Here is a 20,332-nt window from a genome sequence, read left to right as displayed (position 1 = left end):
TTCTAGCTCACAGATGCATTGATGCATTGTTTAGAGGATGAATCATGTGATGAGATGCCAAAAGCTTAAAAGTAACGTGACGATCGATGTATGCCACAGAATCGTTTTATTAATACTGCGTTGGAACTTAAGACTTCTTGGCTCAGATACCATATTGAATTCATGTTGCATCCAACTCATTCAAAAGTCCGAACTATTAGAGGGAGGTGGGCAATATCTTTCAACACAAGAGAGTTGCTCTTACCTAGTCGTTTTACAAAACAACCCTCAGTTATCTTTCTGCCTGGATACATACGATGCGAGTTACCCAAAGTATGGAGCGCCAAAGTGCAAAATTCCCAACCCAGCCCATCAAACACTTCCCTCCCACAGGAAGCGCTACACAAACTTGGACCTGGAAAGCTTGAGGCGCCAGGCCCCGATCGATCAAGCGCACCTCCCTTCGGAGAGAGGCAGCAGCCGTCCATCTCCGGCGCCGGCTGGCTCGACCTCGGCCGCAGTCATGTCGAAGAAGAAGGCGGTGACGACGATGACGCTCAAGGACTTCCACGGCGGCTCCATCCCCTCCGAGCTCCCTCTCCCCTCCGCCCCTGGCGTGTAAGTTCCCCAAACCCTAACCCCACCGACGACCCCTCACCGTGCTGTAGCTGACGGACTGCTCCCGTTTTCGCAGCTCTGCACGACCGCCCGACCGCCCCACGGCCCCTCCGTCCGCCTCTTCGACTGCATCCGCGCGCCCGCGCACTCCCGCTGCTTCCTCCGCAGCGGCGGCGGCTGCCGCTGTCCCTTCCTTCCTCACCAACCCCTCCCGCATCGGCCGCCACTTCGATGAGGACGAGCGCACGCCCTTCGAGCTGGCCGCGCCTCGCCGACCTGCGCCGTCGCCCCCGTCGTTCCCCTCCGTGCCGGCGGTGGCCCCTGCTAGATCTGGACCGGGTAACGCCTGGGGTGCGAAGAGGGAGGTCGCTCCAGCCGCGCCGCCGGTTGTTCCTGCCGCCAGCAGCGGTCAGATCTGGTCGGCGACGCGCATCGCGCAGGCGAGCGCTGTGGAGAAGGTAATCTCCGGTAGGTGGCATTTGTCCAAGCCCTCCTCCCCGCCCGCCTCTGTGTCGGCACCAGTGCTGGAGACTCAGGTGGTCCCGCCTGAGATGGAGAGGTCAGGGTTGGTTGGAACGAGAGGGTTTGACACTGCCATCGAGAGGCCAAGGGCGTTGGCTGTGAGAGAGCTGGACGGTGCCATGGAGAGGCCAAGGTCAGTTGGATTAAGAGGGCTGGACGTTGCCATGGACAAGGGGGTGGAACCAGTGAGGCCTGCATCACATGAAGGCAGGGTTGGGGAAGGGAAAATCGGAGAGGTGCCAGAAAGGCCCAAGCTGAAGCTGCTTCCTCGTTCCAAGCCAATCGAATCCCCTGCACCATCACCTACCTATATGGAAGAGAAGCAGGTGACTATATCTGTTCTTTTTCTGAGTTTTATGCTGATCTTATTTCTCTACAAGATGGCCCTTTAACCTTGCTTGGTGACACCTTTCTTCCTAGCTGATCTGATTGCAAATTGAAATTGCATGCGTTGCATCAAGTAACATTATAGCAATATTAATAATTGATCAACATTGATTATTCAAGCGGAGTTTGCAAAAGCATATAGGAGATATCTTCATGCGAAGCTACAGATGATTGAATTATGTAGTTTTTCTTCTTATTAGCTATTTTGATATCATTGGATTCACTATGGTGGAAATTTAATCTTTTTCCGTGGTGGTTTAACAATTGTGTAGGTCCTTCCGGTCCCTGTGATAGCGAGTGTCATGCAGGTTGAGGTTGTTCATGAAGCGCGCCAGAATGTGATGGTCGCCAAAACGGGAGTGGCAGGGGCAGATGCTGAAAGCAGGGCAACAGTGGAGCGACCACGGCTGAATCTGAAACCTCGCTCTAATGGAGTGGGTCAGTCTGGTGAAAGTGCTGCAAAGGAGAGGTACACAGTGTTTAGCTTCTCATTTTGCTCTTGTGACTTCTCTATTTGCTTTGCAAGATATTCTTACATTTTTAACTTGATTGTTTGTTGCTTGCTGTAAATTGGCTCATATCTATTACATGTTATGTCATTGTTATATCATAAATACCATACACTTTATAACCTGCTCAAGTTTGTATTATATTCCATCTTGTACCAACACCATATTTACTATTCCTGTTAATTGATCTACAATTAAGTTCCAATATGCGCAACTTTGATGCAGAATTCGTCTGCTCTGTTTGTTTGCACTATGTGTATTCTAACTACAAATGGCTGGTAGGCAGATCAAAATAACACCCAATATACTGTAGGCCATGTCTCTCTTTTTACAGTTGGCATGTAGTTCATGCTTACCCAAAGAGCACAAGGCAGACACACCTGTCTTGCATTTCACAGAGAGTTAATATCATCAGCTAGTGCCGATCGCCTTGGTGTCACTGTTTTTCTGTTTGACAACTACTACCTCTAGTTCCTTATTTCATCTGGAATGAGTGATCTTTAAACATTTTAATACCATGCGGAGGAGTTTATGTACAAAATCTTCAATTTATTGTAATGGTACATAGGAGTATCATAGTTCTGATTTGGATAGTAGGAACCACAAGGCCACCTGCTATGGAGAAGTATTTAATTTTTATGTTTGATGTATGGGTGTCTGTAATAGTAGAATGGTACCTTGGTGCTGTTTTCTGTTATTTGTTTACAACATCCCCATCCCTCATTTCTGAGAATGTTTAGAATAATTGTTTTGGCCCTATATACTGGTGCTGAATTTCTCAGCAACTCAATAAGTGAGCAATATGCATTTAACTGGTTTGATAAGAATCGTCTTCAATGCCTAGTTCATTTACCGGTAGAGAAGTATTTTGTCACTACCTTGCCGTAGTTTTGCAATCACTGTTACTGTTACTATCCTTGTTGTTTTTGTTGTATATAACTTATCTTGTTGTCCAATCTATTAGGCCATCCCTCTTTGGTGGTGCTCGCCCCCGGGAACAAGTATGTGCATCTGCTTTCTTACATCCACTCATGTGGTTTTAGTGGTGTGTTATTTTATGTTTATTTTTTCATTCTAACTGATTGTTCTTGTATGAAACCAGGTTCTCAGAGATCGTGGTGTGGATGCTTTGGCAAGTGACCTCGAGATCACCTCTCCAGTTGGCAGGTAGTTACATGTAGACACGGACCAATTTATATCTGTAGTATATTGGGTTGACATTATTACTAGCATTTTGCAGTCAAGGCATGTTTATTATTGTTGTTCATCTTGAATGTGTTATCTAGATTCTTCCTACTACCTTGCTATGATATATATTGTGTAATTTTGATTTGTTTTCTGGGAGCTGCCAATTTAGCTGTTGCCTGTACCTAGTTAACCTTGTGCTGCCACATCCAGACAATCATACTTGTCGGATTCCAGTGTATTATGCCAGTAAAACTTGTATAGTTGTGTTAAATTTAGGTTGGAAATTACATGTGGACTGTAGTATATGTTCCCACCATAGGGACAGTGCAGAAGTGCTGGAACAGCTATCTGCAATAGAGCGAAGAGGCATGGTTGTCTTGGTAGCCTACAGTTACAGAAATTCGTGAGGACTGCTAGACGGGCCTTCGCTCTTAAGATGGTAAAAGTTACAAATCGTATGCTGTTGACAACACTTCTCTTGACGCTGTTTCTATCAGGCCTGGATGTGCAACTTGCTTAGGCCTGGAAAGCTAGATTCGTTTTCTTTGAATGCATTTGAAGCTAGAAATCAGATTCTGTCGTATTCTTATACTGCTGTAATAAGTCATAAGGTTTATTTTGGAGTGTCAAGGAAAGATATTGATTATGTTTTTTTTTTAGTTTTTACCCGGCTTATATGTTAATTTTCACTTTTCAGTAGCAACTTTACTTGTTATGCTTCTTTTTCCTAAGTAGTGGGGAATGTTCTTTTCTGTGGAGTTTAATTTTCTGCAAAGATTAATATAGATATATGTCAAGTTGAAGATGTCACATTTACTAATAACCGGTGTGTCATCTAGGTCCAAAAATGAATTTGCAAAGGTCGAGCAGAAGGTTGAAGGTATGACCATTAACCCTTCAGGCGAAAAGGCTGAGAGTTTTGCAGTTGGTCACAGAGGCCCAAGGAATGCTGATAGGAAAGATTACAGGCGGGATACAGACAGGGCTGATGCATACAGGCCTACACGACGCGATGAGAGCAGGAAGGTTGCTAGAGATGTGGAAAAGCAGCCTGAACAACAACGCCCAGAGCCTGAAACCTGGCGTAAACCAGTGGAGCCACCAAAGCCTGAGGTTACTGCACCTCGGTTTGGGAAAGCAGCGACTGCCTTGGAGCTCGCCCAAGCCTTCTCCAAGTCCATGTCTGATACTGTGCCGCAGTCTCGCTTGACCAGTGTTCCTAGTCCAAGAGTTCCTCCGAGCCCAGGGGCTAGGGATCAGGTTGGCTTTTCAAGGCTCACTAACAACGGGACATTGCACTCTGGATCTTCACAGCGAAAGATTAACGGTTACTGATCCTGTGGCGAACATACACTATGATCCCGTGATGACACGGTTCAAATGTCATGGCCATCCTGAAGCACACTCACTGCTTTACATTACAGCCTTGTTCAGTTGTTCCAGCATGGGGAAGTCGAATTGTGCGGTGCAGGAGGGGCGCTAGTCTCATTTTTTAGCAAACAAATGTTCCTCTTGTAAGTTGGTGGCCCATTTCGTCTCTTGATAACAGGAGATGAGAATTTATAAACTTTCTATTTGTCAGCCTGCTACCCGCCTGTGATATAAGCTGGGGAATAATTGCTACCCTTGTATTGGCATAGTTGGGCTTGCCGTGTATTGATTCTGGCGTGCTTGTTTTATGGTGTTGCCAGATTAGGGTGTTTACACCCTCTTACCAAAATGATTTCATTGCGATTTCATCAGCGAAGTTAATTATGAGTGAAGATTGTACGATTCTTTCATGATTTGCTTCTTTTATTTGCCCACTGTATCTTGCTGATCACAGGGATGAATGACCTGAATGTTGCAGAGTAGAGTTGGATTTCTCCGTCGTTTTCCGAAACTGGCTCGAAGTATTGCTTTTGTCGAACCCGGCCGACCAAATCATGCGGGATGACAAGAATTGTGAAGAAACGATCTAAACAGAGGCGCAACGCAAGTTGGATGGAAGCCGAAACAATAGACATAGATATTCACATGAGAAGCCAGCACTAGAAGGAATCACAGAAGCATCAGCTTTGGGAGCTCATATTGGGCACACAAACAGAGAGAGGGTTCATGGTCAGACCACCACGTTGCCACTTGCCGCTCCCATCACGGCACACCACCACAGCGAGGTCGCCTGAGCTCGCTCAGAAGAGGAACGCCGTGGGCGCGAACGCCGGCAGCACCGTGGGCGCCCCGAAGCGCCTGCAGGTAGAGAGACAATCATCTGGGTCAGTTTTAGTGACACAAGGATACCGAAATGCAGCACAGTCGTAACTTTACATGAAGCATTCAATTTCCGTGATTTTTGTACCGCTAAACTAGACCCCTCCCCTTGTGGAGGGCAAGTAGTGCTAGCAGCACGCATCAGGGTCACATGCTCACTTGACTGGCCAGTGCAGCTCGTGCTTTGACTAAGGAAAAAGTCCACTTTAAACCCTAAATTCGTAGAGATTCGGCGAAATGAACCCTGAAGTTAAAATCCCGGTCGATTGCACCTTAAACTATGCAATCCCGGTCTAAATTAAACCCTGGCAAGTGTCAACCGGGATTTGTCTGGCTGGTGGGCCAAGGAGCGCCAATGTTTACCAGGGCGCCAGCCTTTGTTTTTCTGTTTGCTCAAAAAAAAGTACGCACATGCGGAACTCGAGCGAGCTTGTGTAACGCTAAAAATAAATACGGGCTTGACAAGTTACGAACCAACACAAATCAAGTAGTACCAGTTGCGGTTGTATAAGTTGAAAAAAATACGGGCTTCCTGTTTTGCTAAAAAAAAAAGTACGCAAAAGCGGAACTCGCGCGAGCTTGCAGCTACAGGTGCGGTTGCAACCAGTTGAGCTAGCAAGCAAATTTGTTTTTCTTTTTCTTTTTTTGCGGGTGAGCAAACTTGTTTTCCAGAAGCACAAAACAATAAGAATCATCACCAGATTCGAATATTTTTTAAATAAAAAATATTCGGATATTTTTTAAAATTTCAAATGCAAAACATTTTAAAAGAACTTGAGTGTTTTATGAAAAGCGACCACTTTTCAAATTCGTGAACAGATTTACCATAATAAATTTGGAAAATTCAAACAAACTTTTGGGACATGCACATTTTTTAAAACTCCCAAACAAAATTTTAAAACCTGAACGTTTTTGAAAATTTGCAAATAATTTTTAACGGGAATAACTTTTAAACTCCTGATTTTTTATGAAAACACAAACATTTTTTAAATTAGAGCACACGACATTTTTAAATTTGATTTTTTTAAACAGAACTATTTTTTTGAAATCCCAAACATTTCTCTAAAAAGTTACCAAAAAATGGAACAAAAACATTCTGAACAATTTTTTTTAAACATGAATATTTTTTTAGACATACGAATATATCCTCTGAACAAATTTTGAATACGCATTGAACATTATGTAATATATGTTGAACATTTTTTTAATACACATTGAACATTTGTGTAATACTCCCTCCGTTCCTCAATATAAGGTGTATTATTTTTTTAAAAAGTCAAACTTCTCTAAGTTTGACCAAGTTTATAGACAAAAATATCAATATTTAGAATACCAAATCATTATCACTAGATTCGTCATGAACTATATTTTTACATTTTATATATTTAGTATTATAAATCTTTATATATTTTGCTATAAAGTTGGTCAAACATAGACAATAGTTGAGTTTTTGAAAAACTAATACACCTTATATTTAGGAACGGAGGGAGTATGACCTTAATAAATTTCAAAAACACTGTGATTACATATTCATTGAACAATTTCTAATAAATGTTGAACAGTTTTGTAATGGATGATGAACTTTTGTAAAGAACCATGAATATTTCCTTAATATACCGATGAACATTTTTGTAACATGCAACGAACTTTGTATATTATAATAAAATCGAAACAATAGAAATAAAAAATAAAAATATAGGAAAAAAATAAACAGAAACAGAAAAAAGAAAAGAAACAGAAAAAGGAAAAGAAACAGAAACAGAAACAGAAAACAGAAGAAACAGAGAGGCAGCAGCGGACAAGTCTGGGCCGGCCTAAACGGGGCTGTTGCGAGGCGAAGCTTCGCGAAGCCACACCGTCTTGACGTAGACGAGCGTCGCACAGGGACCCCTCAAAAAAAAAAAAAACGAGCGTCACACAGGGATTGCCGTTGCATCGATCAAACAACACCAGCGCCACACCGTGAGCTTATGTTTTGTTTTCTAACGGAAAATATGAAGCGGGCCGGCTAAACAGGGAGCAAGGTGTAGCGCCTTTGCGAATTTTTGTTTCTTGACAAAAAAAAAGCGGGCCAGCCCAGCCTTGAGCAGGTGTGAGTCCTCTGCGGATGACGCCAATCCCGGCCATCCAAACAACCCAAAGGTTCGATTTAGACCGGAATTGCATAGTTTAGGGTGCAATCGACCGGGATTTTGATTTGAGGGTTCATTTCGCCGAACCTCTACAAGTTCAAGGTTTAAAATGAACTTTTTCCTTTGACTAACGATAAAGCAAGACCACGTCTCGTCCCACACATAAAAAAAAACAATAGGGGTGGTGACTGCTGAGCTTGTCTACAGATCGATGGAGATTCCACTGGCACGGCAGGACACACGGTGGTCCATGCAGTTCCAGGTGTTCACAATTTTTTTTTCTGGTTGGATATAGCACTGCTCTTCTGCTGATGTATACCAGATAACAGTTTCAATCGAATCCTGACATAATTCCCACTAGTATAACTTCTGATTCTTGACTTTGTTAGTGCAATTTTCTTCGAACAGATAAGATTTCGGACTGACAATATGTTTCGAACTAGATGCCGTGACGTGGAAGTGTGTGTGCCCGTACCGTACGTTCTGCACAGCCAGAAGAACAGCATGGCTTAATTCTGCACTCTCAAATCAACTGCTTGTGTAGGCTAGTTGACGATCGAAAAGCTGGACACAAGCTGCGGCGCCTGTGAACCCATTAACCTCATCCCGAGTCAACTTTGTGCGAGTTGCAACTGAAATTAGGTGCCAAACGGCTGACCCACCAACTAACCCTTATCTCTACGTCCTGCTTCCAAGCAAGTAGATCATCAAGATCACGCTTTACAGCAAACCAAGCTCTTGACAAAACTGCTTACGATATGGACTATCGCCACACACGCTTATATATATAATTAGCAAAACTGATATAATTATTACCTGTTAGAAGCAGCCATGGCCGACATAGGTTTCTCGTTGTTCATAAAATTTCACCAAAAATTTAGGATTTTTTTATCATTTCAGTAAGTACTAGGATATTTACATTTTGGTCAAAATATCTCAGCAACGCATGGGTTCGATTGAGCCAAAGCCAAAATATAATTCATTCTTTATCAGTTTTGTTCAAATGACTGGTTAAGAAGGATTGTAGTCGTTGCTAGGTGGTCTACGGATATGAATGTAGTAATATCTATTATTTTTTGTGTTCTTTGTACCGACACACTGTTTTGGTGAGTAGATTGGACGATTTTCTCAAAACAAGAAAATTTCTCAACTTTTGAAGTAAATTTAAAGCAAAAATTATACCATCTTGGTTAAACTGAAATCAGGAGCCTCGAAAAAAGAGCCCAAAGAACTGAAATGTTGGGAACTTACTCACGGCTAAAACAACTTTGAAATGTTTTGGAACCACGCCTTCATGGCTTACCGACGGGTCCACCTGCAGCCGACCATGCAACGTCTGGTCTATCCAACGGCGTTCCAGCCTCGCTGGAGGAGCCTGGCCGCGCACGCAGAGGCTAACCCAAGGTCAACGCACCGCATCCGTCAGATGGTCACCCCCCTGCCTACCCAGCCGGATCCAACGGCTGTCGCCTACTACCGGCACGCGCGCAAACCCGACGCCTCACACACGTACGCACGCGGACACGGCACGGAACTGAACTCACCGGAAGTCGTCGCAGTCAGGCCGGAGCGCGCGAGGCGACGCCCTCGCCTTGGCCTTGGCCGCCGCCGGCTTCCCTTTCGCCTTGCCCTTGGCCTTTCCGGCGTCGGCCTTGGCGGCGGCCACCGCAGCGTCCTCGGAGATGGCGACCAGCGTCGGCTTCCACGACGACGATCCCGACGAGGGCCTCCGCCGCCGCTTCTCCGCAGCGGACACAGGCGCCGTCGCGTTCTCCAGCGCCACCGGAACCGGCTCCGGTGTCATCGCCGCTGACGATGTTCGGCGAGCGCGCCTCACGAACGCGAACAGCTTCATCGATCGATCTCTCCTATGCTGGCGCTATGAACGTGAGCTATTTCTTGCACCAGCTGCCACCACGGAGGCTTTCTCAAGAGGCTCCGGCCGATGAGGCTTATTATATCCGTGTTGCAGGCTTGCACCACTTGTACTAGTTGCTAGTAACAGAAAAAGACCAAACTAACCTTGTTCCTCGCGCGATTTATTCATATATTGTCTACTTTCGCCCGAGGAAAAAAGTTATATAAAAATAACAAACTACACTAGTTTTCCTTTTTAAAATAGCTAACCCCTTATGCCAAACTACACTAGTTGCAAACAAATTATAAGGGCAAGGGCACTTTGGTATTTTCTCTTAGCAACAAATACCAAAAAAGAAAAAACGCTAGTAGGTCGTTGTGCCGAATTTATCTAACTCAAGTGCGTTCCACATGCGCATCATACCAGCAGTTTGAATATTTTTATAATTAGTTCGAGACTATGGGTGGTACCGTGTGTTATATCTGATAAAGCCAACATAATGTAAAAGTGACAATATCTATCTATTAATTTGCTATTTCTTCACCCGGCATTTTTTAATAATTTACCATTTCCTTCTGAATTTTTCAAATGCGGTAAGTAAATATAGTTAGCTTGCGCTACTGGTCTATTCCAAATCGAGAAACACCTAATTAAGTTCCTAACGAGGCCTTTAGTTCACCCGAAAAAAACGAGGCCTTTAGTTCATAACGTGGTAACTTTGCACAAATTCATAACAAAATTAGATAGCTAGGAAAGAAATTCGGAGAAGTTATGATTATTATTTTCACTTTAGAAAGATTGACCTTGTGTGCTAACAATTCTGGTATGGAGCAGAAAATCCATAATTATATGAAAAATTAAGAGTTTTCACTTCAGATCGCAGCAATATATAAGCATCGTCTGGGCAAACAAATCAACATGTATGCATACCAGAAAGAAAGAAAAGGCCTCTACCTTTGTGTTTCACAGTTTCTCCACGGTCCTACTAAAGGTTAAAACTGATGGCTCACACTGATCACCAGACAGTGAGACACTAACCACCATGTCACCGCCTTGACTACTGGTTAGTGCCACAGCCGTTGGATCATGATCGATCTCGATCCGATTGCTGGCCATTCCAAGACTGTTTCTTCCCTGGCTAACGCTTCAATTAATAATGATTTCGCCGCGAGTTGGAAATGGGTGGTGTCATGACGTGCATCTCTTCAGCAATTTTTTCTTAATTATTGGAGTAGGTGATTTGGTGGCCCTGTTAGTCTTCCATTAGTCCGGTTCGTGTTGATAAGGGCATGAAAATGATCAGACCTGCACGTCACCTTGTGTATCGATCGACCTATCCATGCATGGTACTAGTAATTTCCATGGTTATCCTTTAATCTACTCCCTCCGTTCCTAAATACTTGTCTTTCTAGGCATTTCAACAAGTAACTACATACGGAGCAAAATGAGTGAATCTACACTCTAAAATATGTCTACATACATCCGTATGTAGTAGTCATTTGAAATGTCTAGAAAGACAAGTATTTAGGAACGGAGAGAGTAGATGCTACTACTATGTATACCATGATGTGACGCAAATTAAATGGATTCTTACGACGAGGTTTTGTACTTTCACATGGGCGGCTAAAAGCTCAGCCTGCTAATGTCGTTAAGTTGGAGTGGTACCGGTGCGGCAGGGTCGTGTTCACATGATCCGAGCAAATCTTAGGCGTCTCTAATTGAACTTCTAACTTTTAATAGCTCCTCAATCACCTTCTCAAATCTGGGCTCCTTAAATTTGAAGAGTTGAGAAAACATGAATCTAACCAAACTCCTATACCTAAGGGGATGCAGGTGTGGATGCCTCCTATTGCGGAGACGCATACCCAGATGCCAGGCTAGGAGTAGATGAAGTTTTGTCATTCTTCCTGCCGTCAAAGGGGCATTGGGAGGCGACGCACGTGGGCCTATTATAGCTAGCTTATTGTCACCCTATGTTACCTCTACTACATGATATTGTAGCTAGCTTATTTAAATTATGTGAATTAGAGGACAAATATTTTTTTAAATGTTTAGAAGAGTAGACACGTTTGTCGTTTGAGATGTATCATATATACAAATGATGATTGTAAGATACAAGTACTTCATTTAAAATAAGTACTTGTGGATGGGGTGGGGTGGGGTGGGGGAGGGGGGGGGGGGGTTGCGGAGACAGCTCTTTTATTGAATTCATTTGTAGTGAACCTATACTATCATCCTTATATATGTCATTATTTTAAAATTGCTAGTGACTGGTTAATTTTTTTTGCTAGCCGTACCTACTGCATGCTAATTCTAGTTGACTCCACATAAACTCCTACGAGGACAATTCTAAATTTGTTCCTAACTCTACCACCATCGGACTTGAAGCCTTGGAGTCGTGCCTCCTCCCGAGGAAGTAAGTCAAGTCCCCGAGATCAGTCATGGAGAACTCACGGTGAAGCTGGTTGGTGATGTGCTGGAGAAGCCCGACGCTGGACGCGGTGAGGATGATGTTGTCGACGTAGAGGAGCAAGTAGGCCATCTCAGAACCGCGCCGAAGCACGAACAGAGAAACATCACTCTGGGAAGCCATGAATCCCAGCCAATGAGCGTGATGAGCGAACCGCTGGTACCACGCGCAGGGTGCCTGCTTAAGTCCATAGAGGGACTTGTGGAGCAGGCAGACGTGGTGAGGACGCGTAGGGTCGATGAAGCCGGGTGGCTGCTCACAATGGACCACCTCGTCAAGATCGCCATGGAGGAAGACGTTCTTGACGTCCAGCTGATGAACCGGCCAAGCATGGGAGACGGCAATGCTGAGCACAACGCGGATCGTGGCCGGCTGGACGACGGGACTAAAAGTCCCATTATAGTCAATACCAGGCTGCTACGAGAATCCATGGACCACCCACCTGGCCTTGTACCGAGCAGGAGCACCATCAACACCAAACTTGTGCTAGAAGATTGTAATGCCCTCGATGCGGCTATATCTCCTACGTGTCGAAGCACGACTTAGAGGCATAACCGCATTGAAAGCAATGTCGCAAGTAAGGTAATCTTCACAACAACCCATGTAAATAGATAATAGGGGAAAATGTACATAGTTGGCTTACACTCGCCACGTCACACAAATACATGAATAACATTACAATCATCCAATACACTCATGGTCCGACTATGGTACCAAAATAAAGATCAACCCCCCACATGCGACAAAGTCCCCGATCGCCCCAACTGGGCACCACTACTGATCATATGGGAAAGACACATAGTAACGACGAGAGTCTTCATCTAACTCCCACTTGAGCTCAAGCGCATCGTCTGGAGCGGTATCATCGGTCCCTGCATCTGGTTTTGGAAGTAATCTGTGAGTCACGGGGACTCAGCAATCTCGCACCCTCGCGATCAAGACTGTTTAAGCTTATAGGTAAAGGCAAGGTAATATGTGAAGCTGCAGCAAGCGACTAGCATATATGGTGGCTAACCTGTTCGCAAAAGAGAGCGAGAAGAGAAAGCAAAGCACGAACAAAGAACTATGATCAAGAAGTGATCCTAGAACAACCTACGTCAAGCATTACTCCAACACCGTGTTCACTTCCCGGACTCCGCCGAGAAGAGACCATCACGGTAACACACGCAGTTGATTCATTTTAATTAAGTTAAGTTTCATCTTATCTACAACCGGACATTAACAAATTCCCGTCTGCCCATAACCGCGAGCACGACTTTCGAAAGTTTAAATCCCCGCAGGGGAGTCCCAACTTAGCCCATCACAAGCTCTCACGGTCAACGAAGGATATTCCTTCTAGCGGGAAGACCCGATCAGGCTCGGAATCCCGGTTACAAGACATCCTCGACAATGGTTAAACTAAATCAGCAACACCGCCCGAATGTGCCGACAAATCCCGATAGGAGCTGCACATATCTCGTTCTCAGGGCACACCGGATTGTCCAAGGTTCCGGTAGACCAGCCCAGAGTTGCCCCTGGTGGCCACCGGCAGCTGACAGGTTGGACCAACACTCAGAGGAGCACTAGCCCGGCGGTTTAAATAAAGATGACCCTTGAGTCCGCGGAACCCAAGAGAAAAAGAGGCTAGGTGGAGAATGGTAAAACCAAAGTTGGGCATTGCTGGAAGAGCTTTATTCAAGGCGAACTGTCAAGGGGTTCCCATTATAACCCAACCGCGTAAGGAACGCAAAATCCGGGAACATAACAACGATATGACGGAAACTAGGGCGGCAAGAGTGGAACAAAACACTAGGCAAAAGGCCGAGCCTTCCACCCTTTACCAAGTATATAGGTGCATTAATATAACAAGATAATATAGTGATATCCCAACCATAAACAATGTTCCAACAAGGAACGATCTCCAATCTTCACCTGCAACTAGCAACGCTATAAGAGGGGCTGGGCAAAGCGGTAACATAGCCAATCAACGGTTTGCTAGGACATGGTGGGTTAGAGGTTTGACATGGCAATTTGGGAGGCATGATAAGCAAGTGGTAGGCATCGTAGCATAGGCATAGCAAAAGAGCGAGCATCTAGCAAGCAAAGATAGAAGTGATTTCAAGGGTATGATCATCTTGCCTGCAAAGTTGTCAGAGTTGACTTGATCCTTGTAAGTGAACTCAACGGGCTCCTCGTTCACGAAATCGTCTCCCGGCTCTACCCAAACAAGAACAACAAGCAAACGGAACACAATCAACCATGTGCAATGCTCAAACAACATGATGCAAGTATGGTATGATATGCGGGATGCGGTATGTGATGCATATGCAAGATTTGACAAGGAATGATTGAACCTGGCCTCAACTTGGAAATCCAAGAGTTCCACTGGAAATGTGAGGTGATTTCGGTTGAAATCGATATAAAGATCACCGGAATCGGATGCACGGTTTGAAAATGGCAAGCAAAATAAATATGGCACCGGTCTGCGATAATCAGCAAGTAGCCATCTAAATGCATCAAGATAAATATGCTACAACACTCAAATATGACAACAAAATACATGCCAGGGATCCACTCATGATTCTTGACAAAATATGAACACCGAGCTACGACTAATTCATCCATTAACAGGTTCAAACAAGCATGGCAAAAGTGCAAACGATAACAGGTTTCAAACTTAGTGAAAATTAACACAAGTCTGGAATTTAACATCAGGAAGCACACTTTAGAGCATGAAAAGTACATGCTACAGGAACTTAACATGGCAAAGCAAGGCATGGCATGAAGCTACTCAAAGCACTTAACAAAAGTCCCTTAGTGACCTTGAGCCAAAAGGGATCAGAAAATACAATTACAAGCATGTAAACATGGCAAAAACATAAACAGATTTCAGACTTAGTGAAAAACTGGAGCATGCAAATCAGTTAACGAGTATGCATGTTTACGAGCTCGATGCACTCACTACAGAGCATGGCATGACAAACTAAGCATACACCCATCAAGAATACATGGCATAGAATCTAAACATGGCAAGAACAACAACATAGCATGCACGGATCAATAGCAACATCCTCGGCAAAATCGCTAACAAGTCAACAATCTGCCAGGATTCATGATATAGAAAAAATAGAGCTCGATTGACTCAAGCTAGGGTGCTCCATAAATGCAAACAAAGACATGGATGGATAGAGCACCACAAGGTTAACAAACCATCCTTACTGATCATCCTCAAAAGAGGTACGGATCACTAGGAAACAACATGAACATATGGCATAACGATAAAATCAGGACAAGGACTTGGTGAAATTCTAAGTCCCTGAAATCAGCATTACCGATTACACTACTTTGCAAGCTTGTGCTAGTCACCACACATATCACAAAAATACATGGTAAGCACCTCTGTAAAAATGGCATGGCATATAACAAAACACATGTAGAGCTCAGGATCATATCATGCACACATTAATCATGGCAAAAATGACAAATAGCTATTTGATGAAACAGATCTACCAAATTTATCACATAGCCCTCTTCCAACAGCATTTCGGGCATCAAGATGTGCTCGAATAAAAATGATGCAATGAGATGAAATGATGTACTCGTTGAGATGAACATTTTGATATGATACACACACAAATCAGAGCTACGGATGCAGAGATACAACATGATGAATATTGCAAAAAAATAAGGGGAGAGGGGGAAAGTCAACCCTAGTGGAATAGATCTCAGATCCGGCCTGGTCTACTGTAGCAGCACTGTAGCTTGCGACCTCGCCGGAGACAATGGACGCGGCGGCCGAAGGAGGAGGACTCCGGGGTGCGCCGGTGACGGAGAGGAGGACGGTGGCGTCGGGCGCCGGTGGCCGGGGCGGCGACCCGGGCGGCGGAGCGGCGGACGAGGCGCGGCGACTCCGGGCGGCGATGGCGAGGCAGCAGAGCCAGCCGGCGAAGGGCGTCGGAGCTCGGCCGGACGAGGCGGTGGTGGTGGTCGTCACGGTGGCGGCGGCAGTCGGCTGCGAGCCGCGAGGAGGCGGGTAGGCGGCGGCGGAGGCGCGGGCCTCGGGGCTCTTCCCGGGCTGGAGCAGGCGTGGGTGGTGGCGCGCCACGTGAGGGCGGCGGTTGGCGGCGGCGGTATGTCCGACGGCCTGCGGACGTGTCCGCCCGCGCGGAGAGGAGCGGGGCTAGGGTTAGGGGGGTTTTGGATCCGGAATTTTCGGGGAAGACCTAGTTTTATAGGTAGGAGGAGCTAGGAGGCTCCAAATTGAGCACGGTTTACGGCCACACGATCGTGATTGAACGCTCTAGATGATAGAAGGGTTTTTGGTGGGTTTTGGGCCAAAATGGAAGGGTGTTGGGCTGCAACACGAACGAGGCCTTCTCGGTCCCTCGGTTAACCGTTGGAGTATCAAGCGAAGTCCAAATGGCATGAAACTTGACAGGCTGTCTACCGGTCGTAAACCAAGGCCGCTTGGTAAGTCTCGTTCCAATTCGGAAATGTTTAATCCCCACACACGAAAAGAGGTAGAAAGGACCACCGGAGGAGACAGGAGCGCCGAAATGCAAAACGGACAACGGGGAAAATGCTCGGATGCATGAAATGAACACATATGCAAATGCAATGCACATGATGACATGATATGAGATGCATGACAAAGACAAAAATGCACACGAGACAGAAACTCGAACCCGAGGAAAATAAAATAACTTAGGCTAGAAACGGCAAGAGTTGGGATACATATAAGGTAAATTACATCCAGGGTGTTACAAAGATCCACTTCCCTGAAACAATGTTAGCATCAACCGGACGAGGAACAAGAGTCCAAGTGCGGTTCTGAATGATAGCATCGCACTCCTCGGACATGGCGGCACGCCAAAGAGGATCCCGGAGAGCAGATCGACAGGTTTTGGGAATAGGGGATATGGAAGAGTGTTCAGCCAAGAGGTTGAGTTTGTCAATCGGCTGAAAGATGCCCCGCTTGGCGCGAGTGAGCATGGTGTGGGTGTTGGTGGTAGAAGCGGTGCTGCCGCGAGAGTGATAAGGAGGGGGAGGGGTGGCGGTGGTGGTGGAGAAGGTGACCGGCCGAGAGACGCAGACGGGGACGACATAGGTGAGGCGGGCGCAGTGGTGATCGACGTCGGGGCTGCAGGATCCGAGCCGTGCAAAGTGGGCTGGGCCGAGGAGGCCGACGCCATGCTGGGTTGGCCCGCCAGGGGCGCGACGATCATGGGAGCCAGCTGCATGGCGGCCAGGTCTAGGAGAAAATCTAGATCGTCCAGAGACTGAGCGGTGCAAGTGGTGGCAAAGGGAAAGGTGTGTTCGTCAAAAATGACATGGAGGGAGATGATGATGCGGCACGAAGATAAGTCTAGATACCTATATCTGCGATGCGAGGCAGGATAGCCAAGGAAAACGCATGTTGTGGAGCGAGGGGCGAGTTTATCAGGTGCTGTGGCGGACTGGTTTGGATAGCATAGACACCCGAAGACACGAAGGTCAGAGAAGGAGGGTGGCTATTGGTATAGGAGTGTATATGGGATCCGGAAATCTAAGGCTTGGTTGGGACGACGGTTAAGCAAGAAGGTCACAACGGCGAGAGCCTCGACCCAGTACGCGGGAGGCATGTAGGCCTGGAGCAGGAGGGTGCGGGTGATGTCATTTAGAGTGCAAAGAGCATGTTCGGCCTTGCCGTTTTGGGAGGAGGTGTACGACAGGACATGCGGAGGTGTATACCGTGGTGGGCAAGAAACTCGACGAAGGTGGAGTGAACAAACTCAGTACCATTGTCGGTTTGGAAGGACATGACATGGAGATTGAATTGTGTGCGTGCATAATCTACAAAGTTGACGAGAGTATCGCATGTGTCGGATTTCCGGTGAAGTGGAAACCTCCACATAAAATGAGAAAAATCATCAACAATGACAAGATAATATTTGAATCCAGAATTACTAGCAACTGGTGATGTCCATAAATCACAATGAAGTAATTGGAATGGAGTGACACAAACTATGGATGATCTAGAAAACGGTAGACGCATGTGCTTGCCAAGTTGGCATTCATGACACACTTGAGTACTTTTATTACATGGAATAAGAAATTCTGAAGATAAATGTGACATAGAGTCACGACCTGGATGTCCTAAGCGACGATGCCATTGCTCCGATGCGGTGGTGGTGGCGATGAGTCCAAACGACAAGGTGGTGGTGTTGGTGTTGGTGAAGAACTCGTAGAGTGGTCCGGGGCTACTACAGCGTATGATCTTGCGCTGAGTGTGCAGATCCTTAATAGAAAAACCACACGGGTCATATTCGACAGAAACAGAATTATCGATGGTAAACTGACGAGTAGAAAGAAGATTTTTGATAATATCTGGAACAACGAGAACATTGTTGAGGTAGAAAGTGTGACTAGGTGTGCGGAGAGTGACGTGGCCGGTGACGGTGATGGGGAGAGGGACGCCATTACCAACGGTAACATGGAGAGAGGCAGGAGGATGGGAGGAAGTGGAGAGTATACCATGGTCGGAGACCATGTGCAGGGTGGCTCCTGAATCCATGACCCATGCGGTCGGCACGGAGGAGCCGACGGTAGAGGGGCCGGCGGTGGCATTCAAGGCAGCGACAAGGGCGGAGCAGTCCCATGCAAGAGCCTGGACAGAGCCGGTGGGGTTGTAGGGCGCCGCGGGTGGAGGCGGATTGGTGCCCCAGGCCTGGCCGTGCAGGGGCGCCAGCTGGGTCGTGTAGGCGACTTGGCCTGGGGGCACCTAGGTGGACTAGCAAGGCGACGACGCTGGAGTGGTGGACCGCGGGGCTGGCTCGAGGAGGCCAGCGCCCCCGACAGGAGCAGCCGGGGCGCCGTAGGGACGCCAGGCGGGCTGCATGTGCTAAGCCTGGCCAGTGTAGGGGTTGAAGCAGATCCATGGGCTGGGCGCCGCGGCGGGGTAGGTGGTGTTGGAGTTGGTAGCGCCCCCGCCGACGTTCTTCTTCTTCTTATTCGACCAGCGGTCGCTGTTGCCGCCCGAGTTGCTGCCGGTGGAGGATCCGACGGTGTTGCCGTAGAGGGCGACTTGGGACGGCCCGGGGCCGCCTGGGGCGGTGTTGGCGAGATGGTTCTCACGCAGAAGCAAGATGGAGCGCGTCTGCAGGAAGGTGGGTCCCGGGACCTGCATCGTGACAAGAGTGGTGATGTTGGAGAAGTGGGGGTTGAGCCCCCGGAGGCAGGTGAGCACCAGGGTCTGGTTGGTCACGGGCTGCCCTACGTCCGTGAGTGCGTCGGAGAGGGCCTTCAGGCGGTGGCAGTAGGCGGTGATGGTGAAGTCACCTTGGACGATGGCTCAGATCTGCGCCTCGAGGTAGATGGCGCGGGTGAGCTGATTGCCGAGGAAGAGGTCCTTGATTAGCGCGTAGGCCTCGTACGCGGTCTGATCTTGAGCCATGATGGTGTCGAGGATGTCCTCGCTGATGGAGCCGTAGATCTACGAGTGGACGACGTAGTCCTGGCGCTGCCACTCGGCTGTGCGGGGGTCCGGCGGCGTGACAGCGGAGATGTGGTCGTTGAGTTTGTACTTACCGAGGAGGATGGTGATGAGCATACGCCACTTGGCGTAGTTGGACTTCTGAAGGTCGAGGACGACGGGGACATGCGTCTTCACGTTGGCGACGTGAACGGCCTGGGAGGCCGGCGACACGATGGATGGAACAAGGGTGCCGGAGGTCTGCGCCCCGAGCGCCGATGAGGTGGAGGCGAAGGTCGACATGGCGGTGGCCTGGGGAGGGAGGAGGAGCCGCGGCGGCGCCTAGGGTTTTTGGGTGGCGGCGGAAGCTAGGGTTGAGGAACGAACGCTGATACCATATAAATGTGAAACGGTTTGAGGGAAGACGCCTCTCAAGGGGCGATTGGCTCATATATTTATAGCAGGATTACAAGTCTTGGAGACCAAGTAAGAAACCCTATACACGTATATGTACAACCATATGCAAACGGAATACACGAGGTTAGCTATACAAAGTTATACTTTAACATCAAGCATCACCGAGCCGCCACAGAACATCTGAACAAGCTTGATGTTGAAGCCTCCAGGTCGTGCGCTCGCGCCATCGCACCGCCAGCTCGAGTGCCAAACGAATAGTGCGGCCACCGCCTCCAGCAGCATGCCATGTTTCCGAGCACTGTGCACCCGCACCAGCATAGCCCTCTCGCGAGTGCCGAAGTGTTGGGGAACGCAGTAATTTCAATAATTTTCCTACGCACACGCAAGATCATGGTGATGCATAGCAACGAAAAGAGAGTGTTGTCCACGTACCCTCGTAGACCGTAAGCGGAAACGTTATGACAACGCGGTTGATGTAGTTGTACGTCTTCACGATCGACCGATCCTAGCACCGAAAGTACGACACCTCCGCGATCTACACACGTTCGGCTTGGTGACGTCCCACGGACTCAC

The 20,332-nt window shown here is 47.1% G+C and overlaps 2 protein-coding genes across 2 annotated transcripts; one reads left to right on the top strand and one right to left on the bottom strand.

Moving 5' to 3' along the window:
• The first annotated feature begins 352 nt into the window (after positions 1 to 352).
• Positions 353 to 4,950, top strand: LOC123188363 (SH3 domain-containing protein C23A1.17). The gene is made up of 6 exons (XM_044600443.1): positions 353 to 597; positions 674 to 1,445; positions 1,779 to 1,975; positions 2,980 to 3,016; positions 3,118 to 3,182; positions 4,043 to 4,950. The coding sequence occupies exons 1-6, from the start codon at positions 503 to 505 to the stop codon at positions 4,536 to 4,538; spliced, it is 1,662 nt and encodes a 553-aa protein (XP_044456378.1). The 5' UTR covers positions 353 to 502; the 3' UTR covers positions 4,539 to 4,950.
• A 211-nt stretch (positions 4,951 to 5,161) lies between these two features.
• On the bottom strand, positions 5,162 to 9,524 carry LOC123188364 (uncharacterized). The gene is made up of 2 exons (XM_044600444.1): positions 9,130 to 9,524; positions 5,162 to 5,432 (listed from the first exon to the last, which is right to left on the bottom strand). Exons 1-2 carry the CDS (start codon positions 9,438 to 9,440, stop codon positions 5,375 to 5,377), a joined length of 369 nt encoding a protein of 122 aa, XP_044456379.1. The 5' UTR covers positions 9,441 to 9,524; the 3' UTR covers positions 5,162 to 5,374.
• Between the last annotated feature and the right edge of the window lie 10,808 nt (positions 9,525 to 20,332).

This window comes from Triticum aestivum, chromosome 2A, assembly GCF_018294505.1.
Source record: "Triticum aestivum cultivar Chinese Spring chromosome 2A, IWGSC CS RefSeq v2.1, whole genome shotgun sequence".
Taxonomy (NCBI): domain Eukaryota; kingdom Viridiplantae; phylum Streptophyta; class Magnoliopsida; order Poales; family Poaceae; genus Triticum; species Triticum aestivum.
Note: the sequence above shows the minus strand (reverse complement) of the source record. Positions and strands in the feature narration are given on the sequence as shown.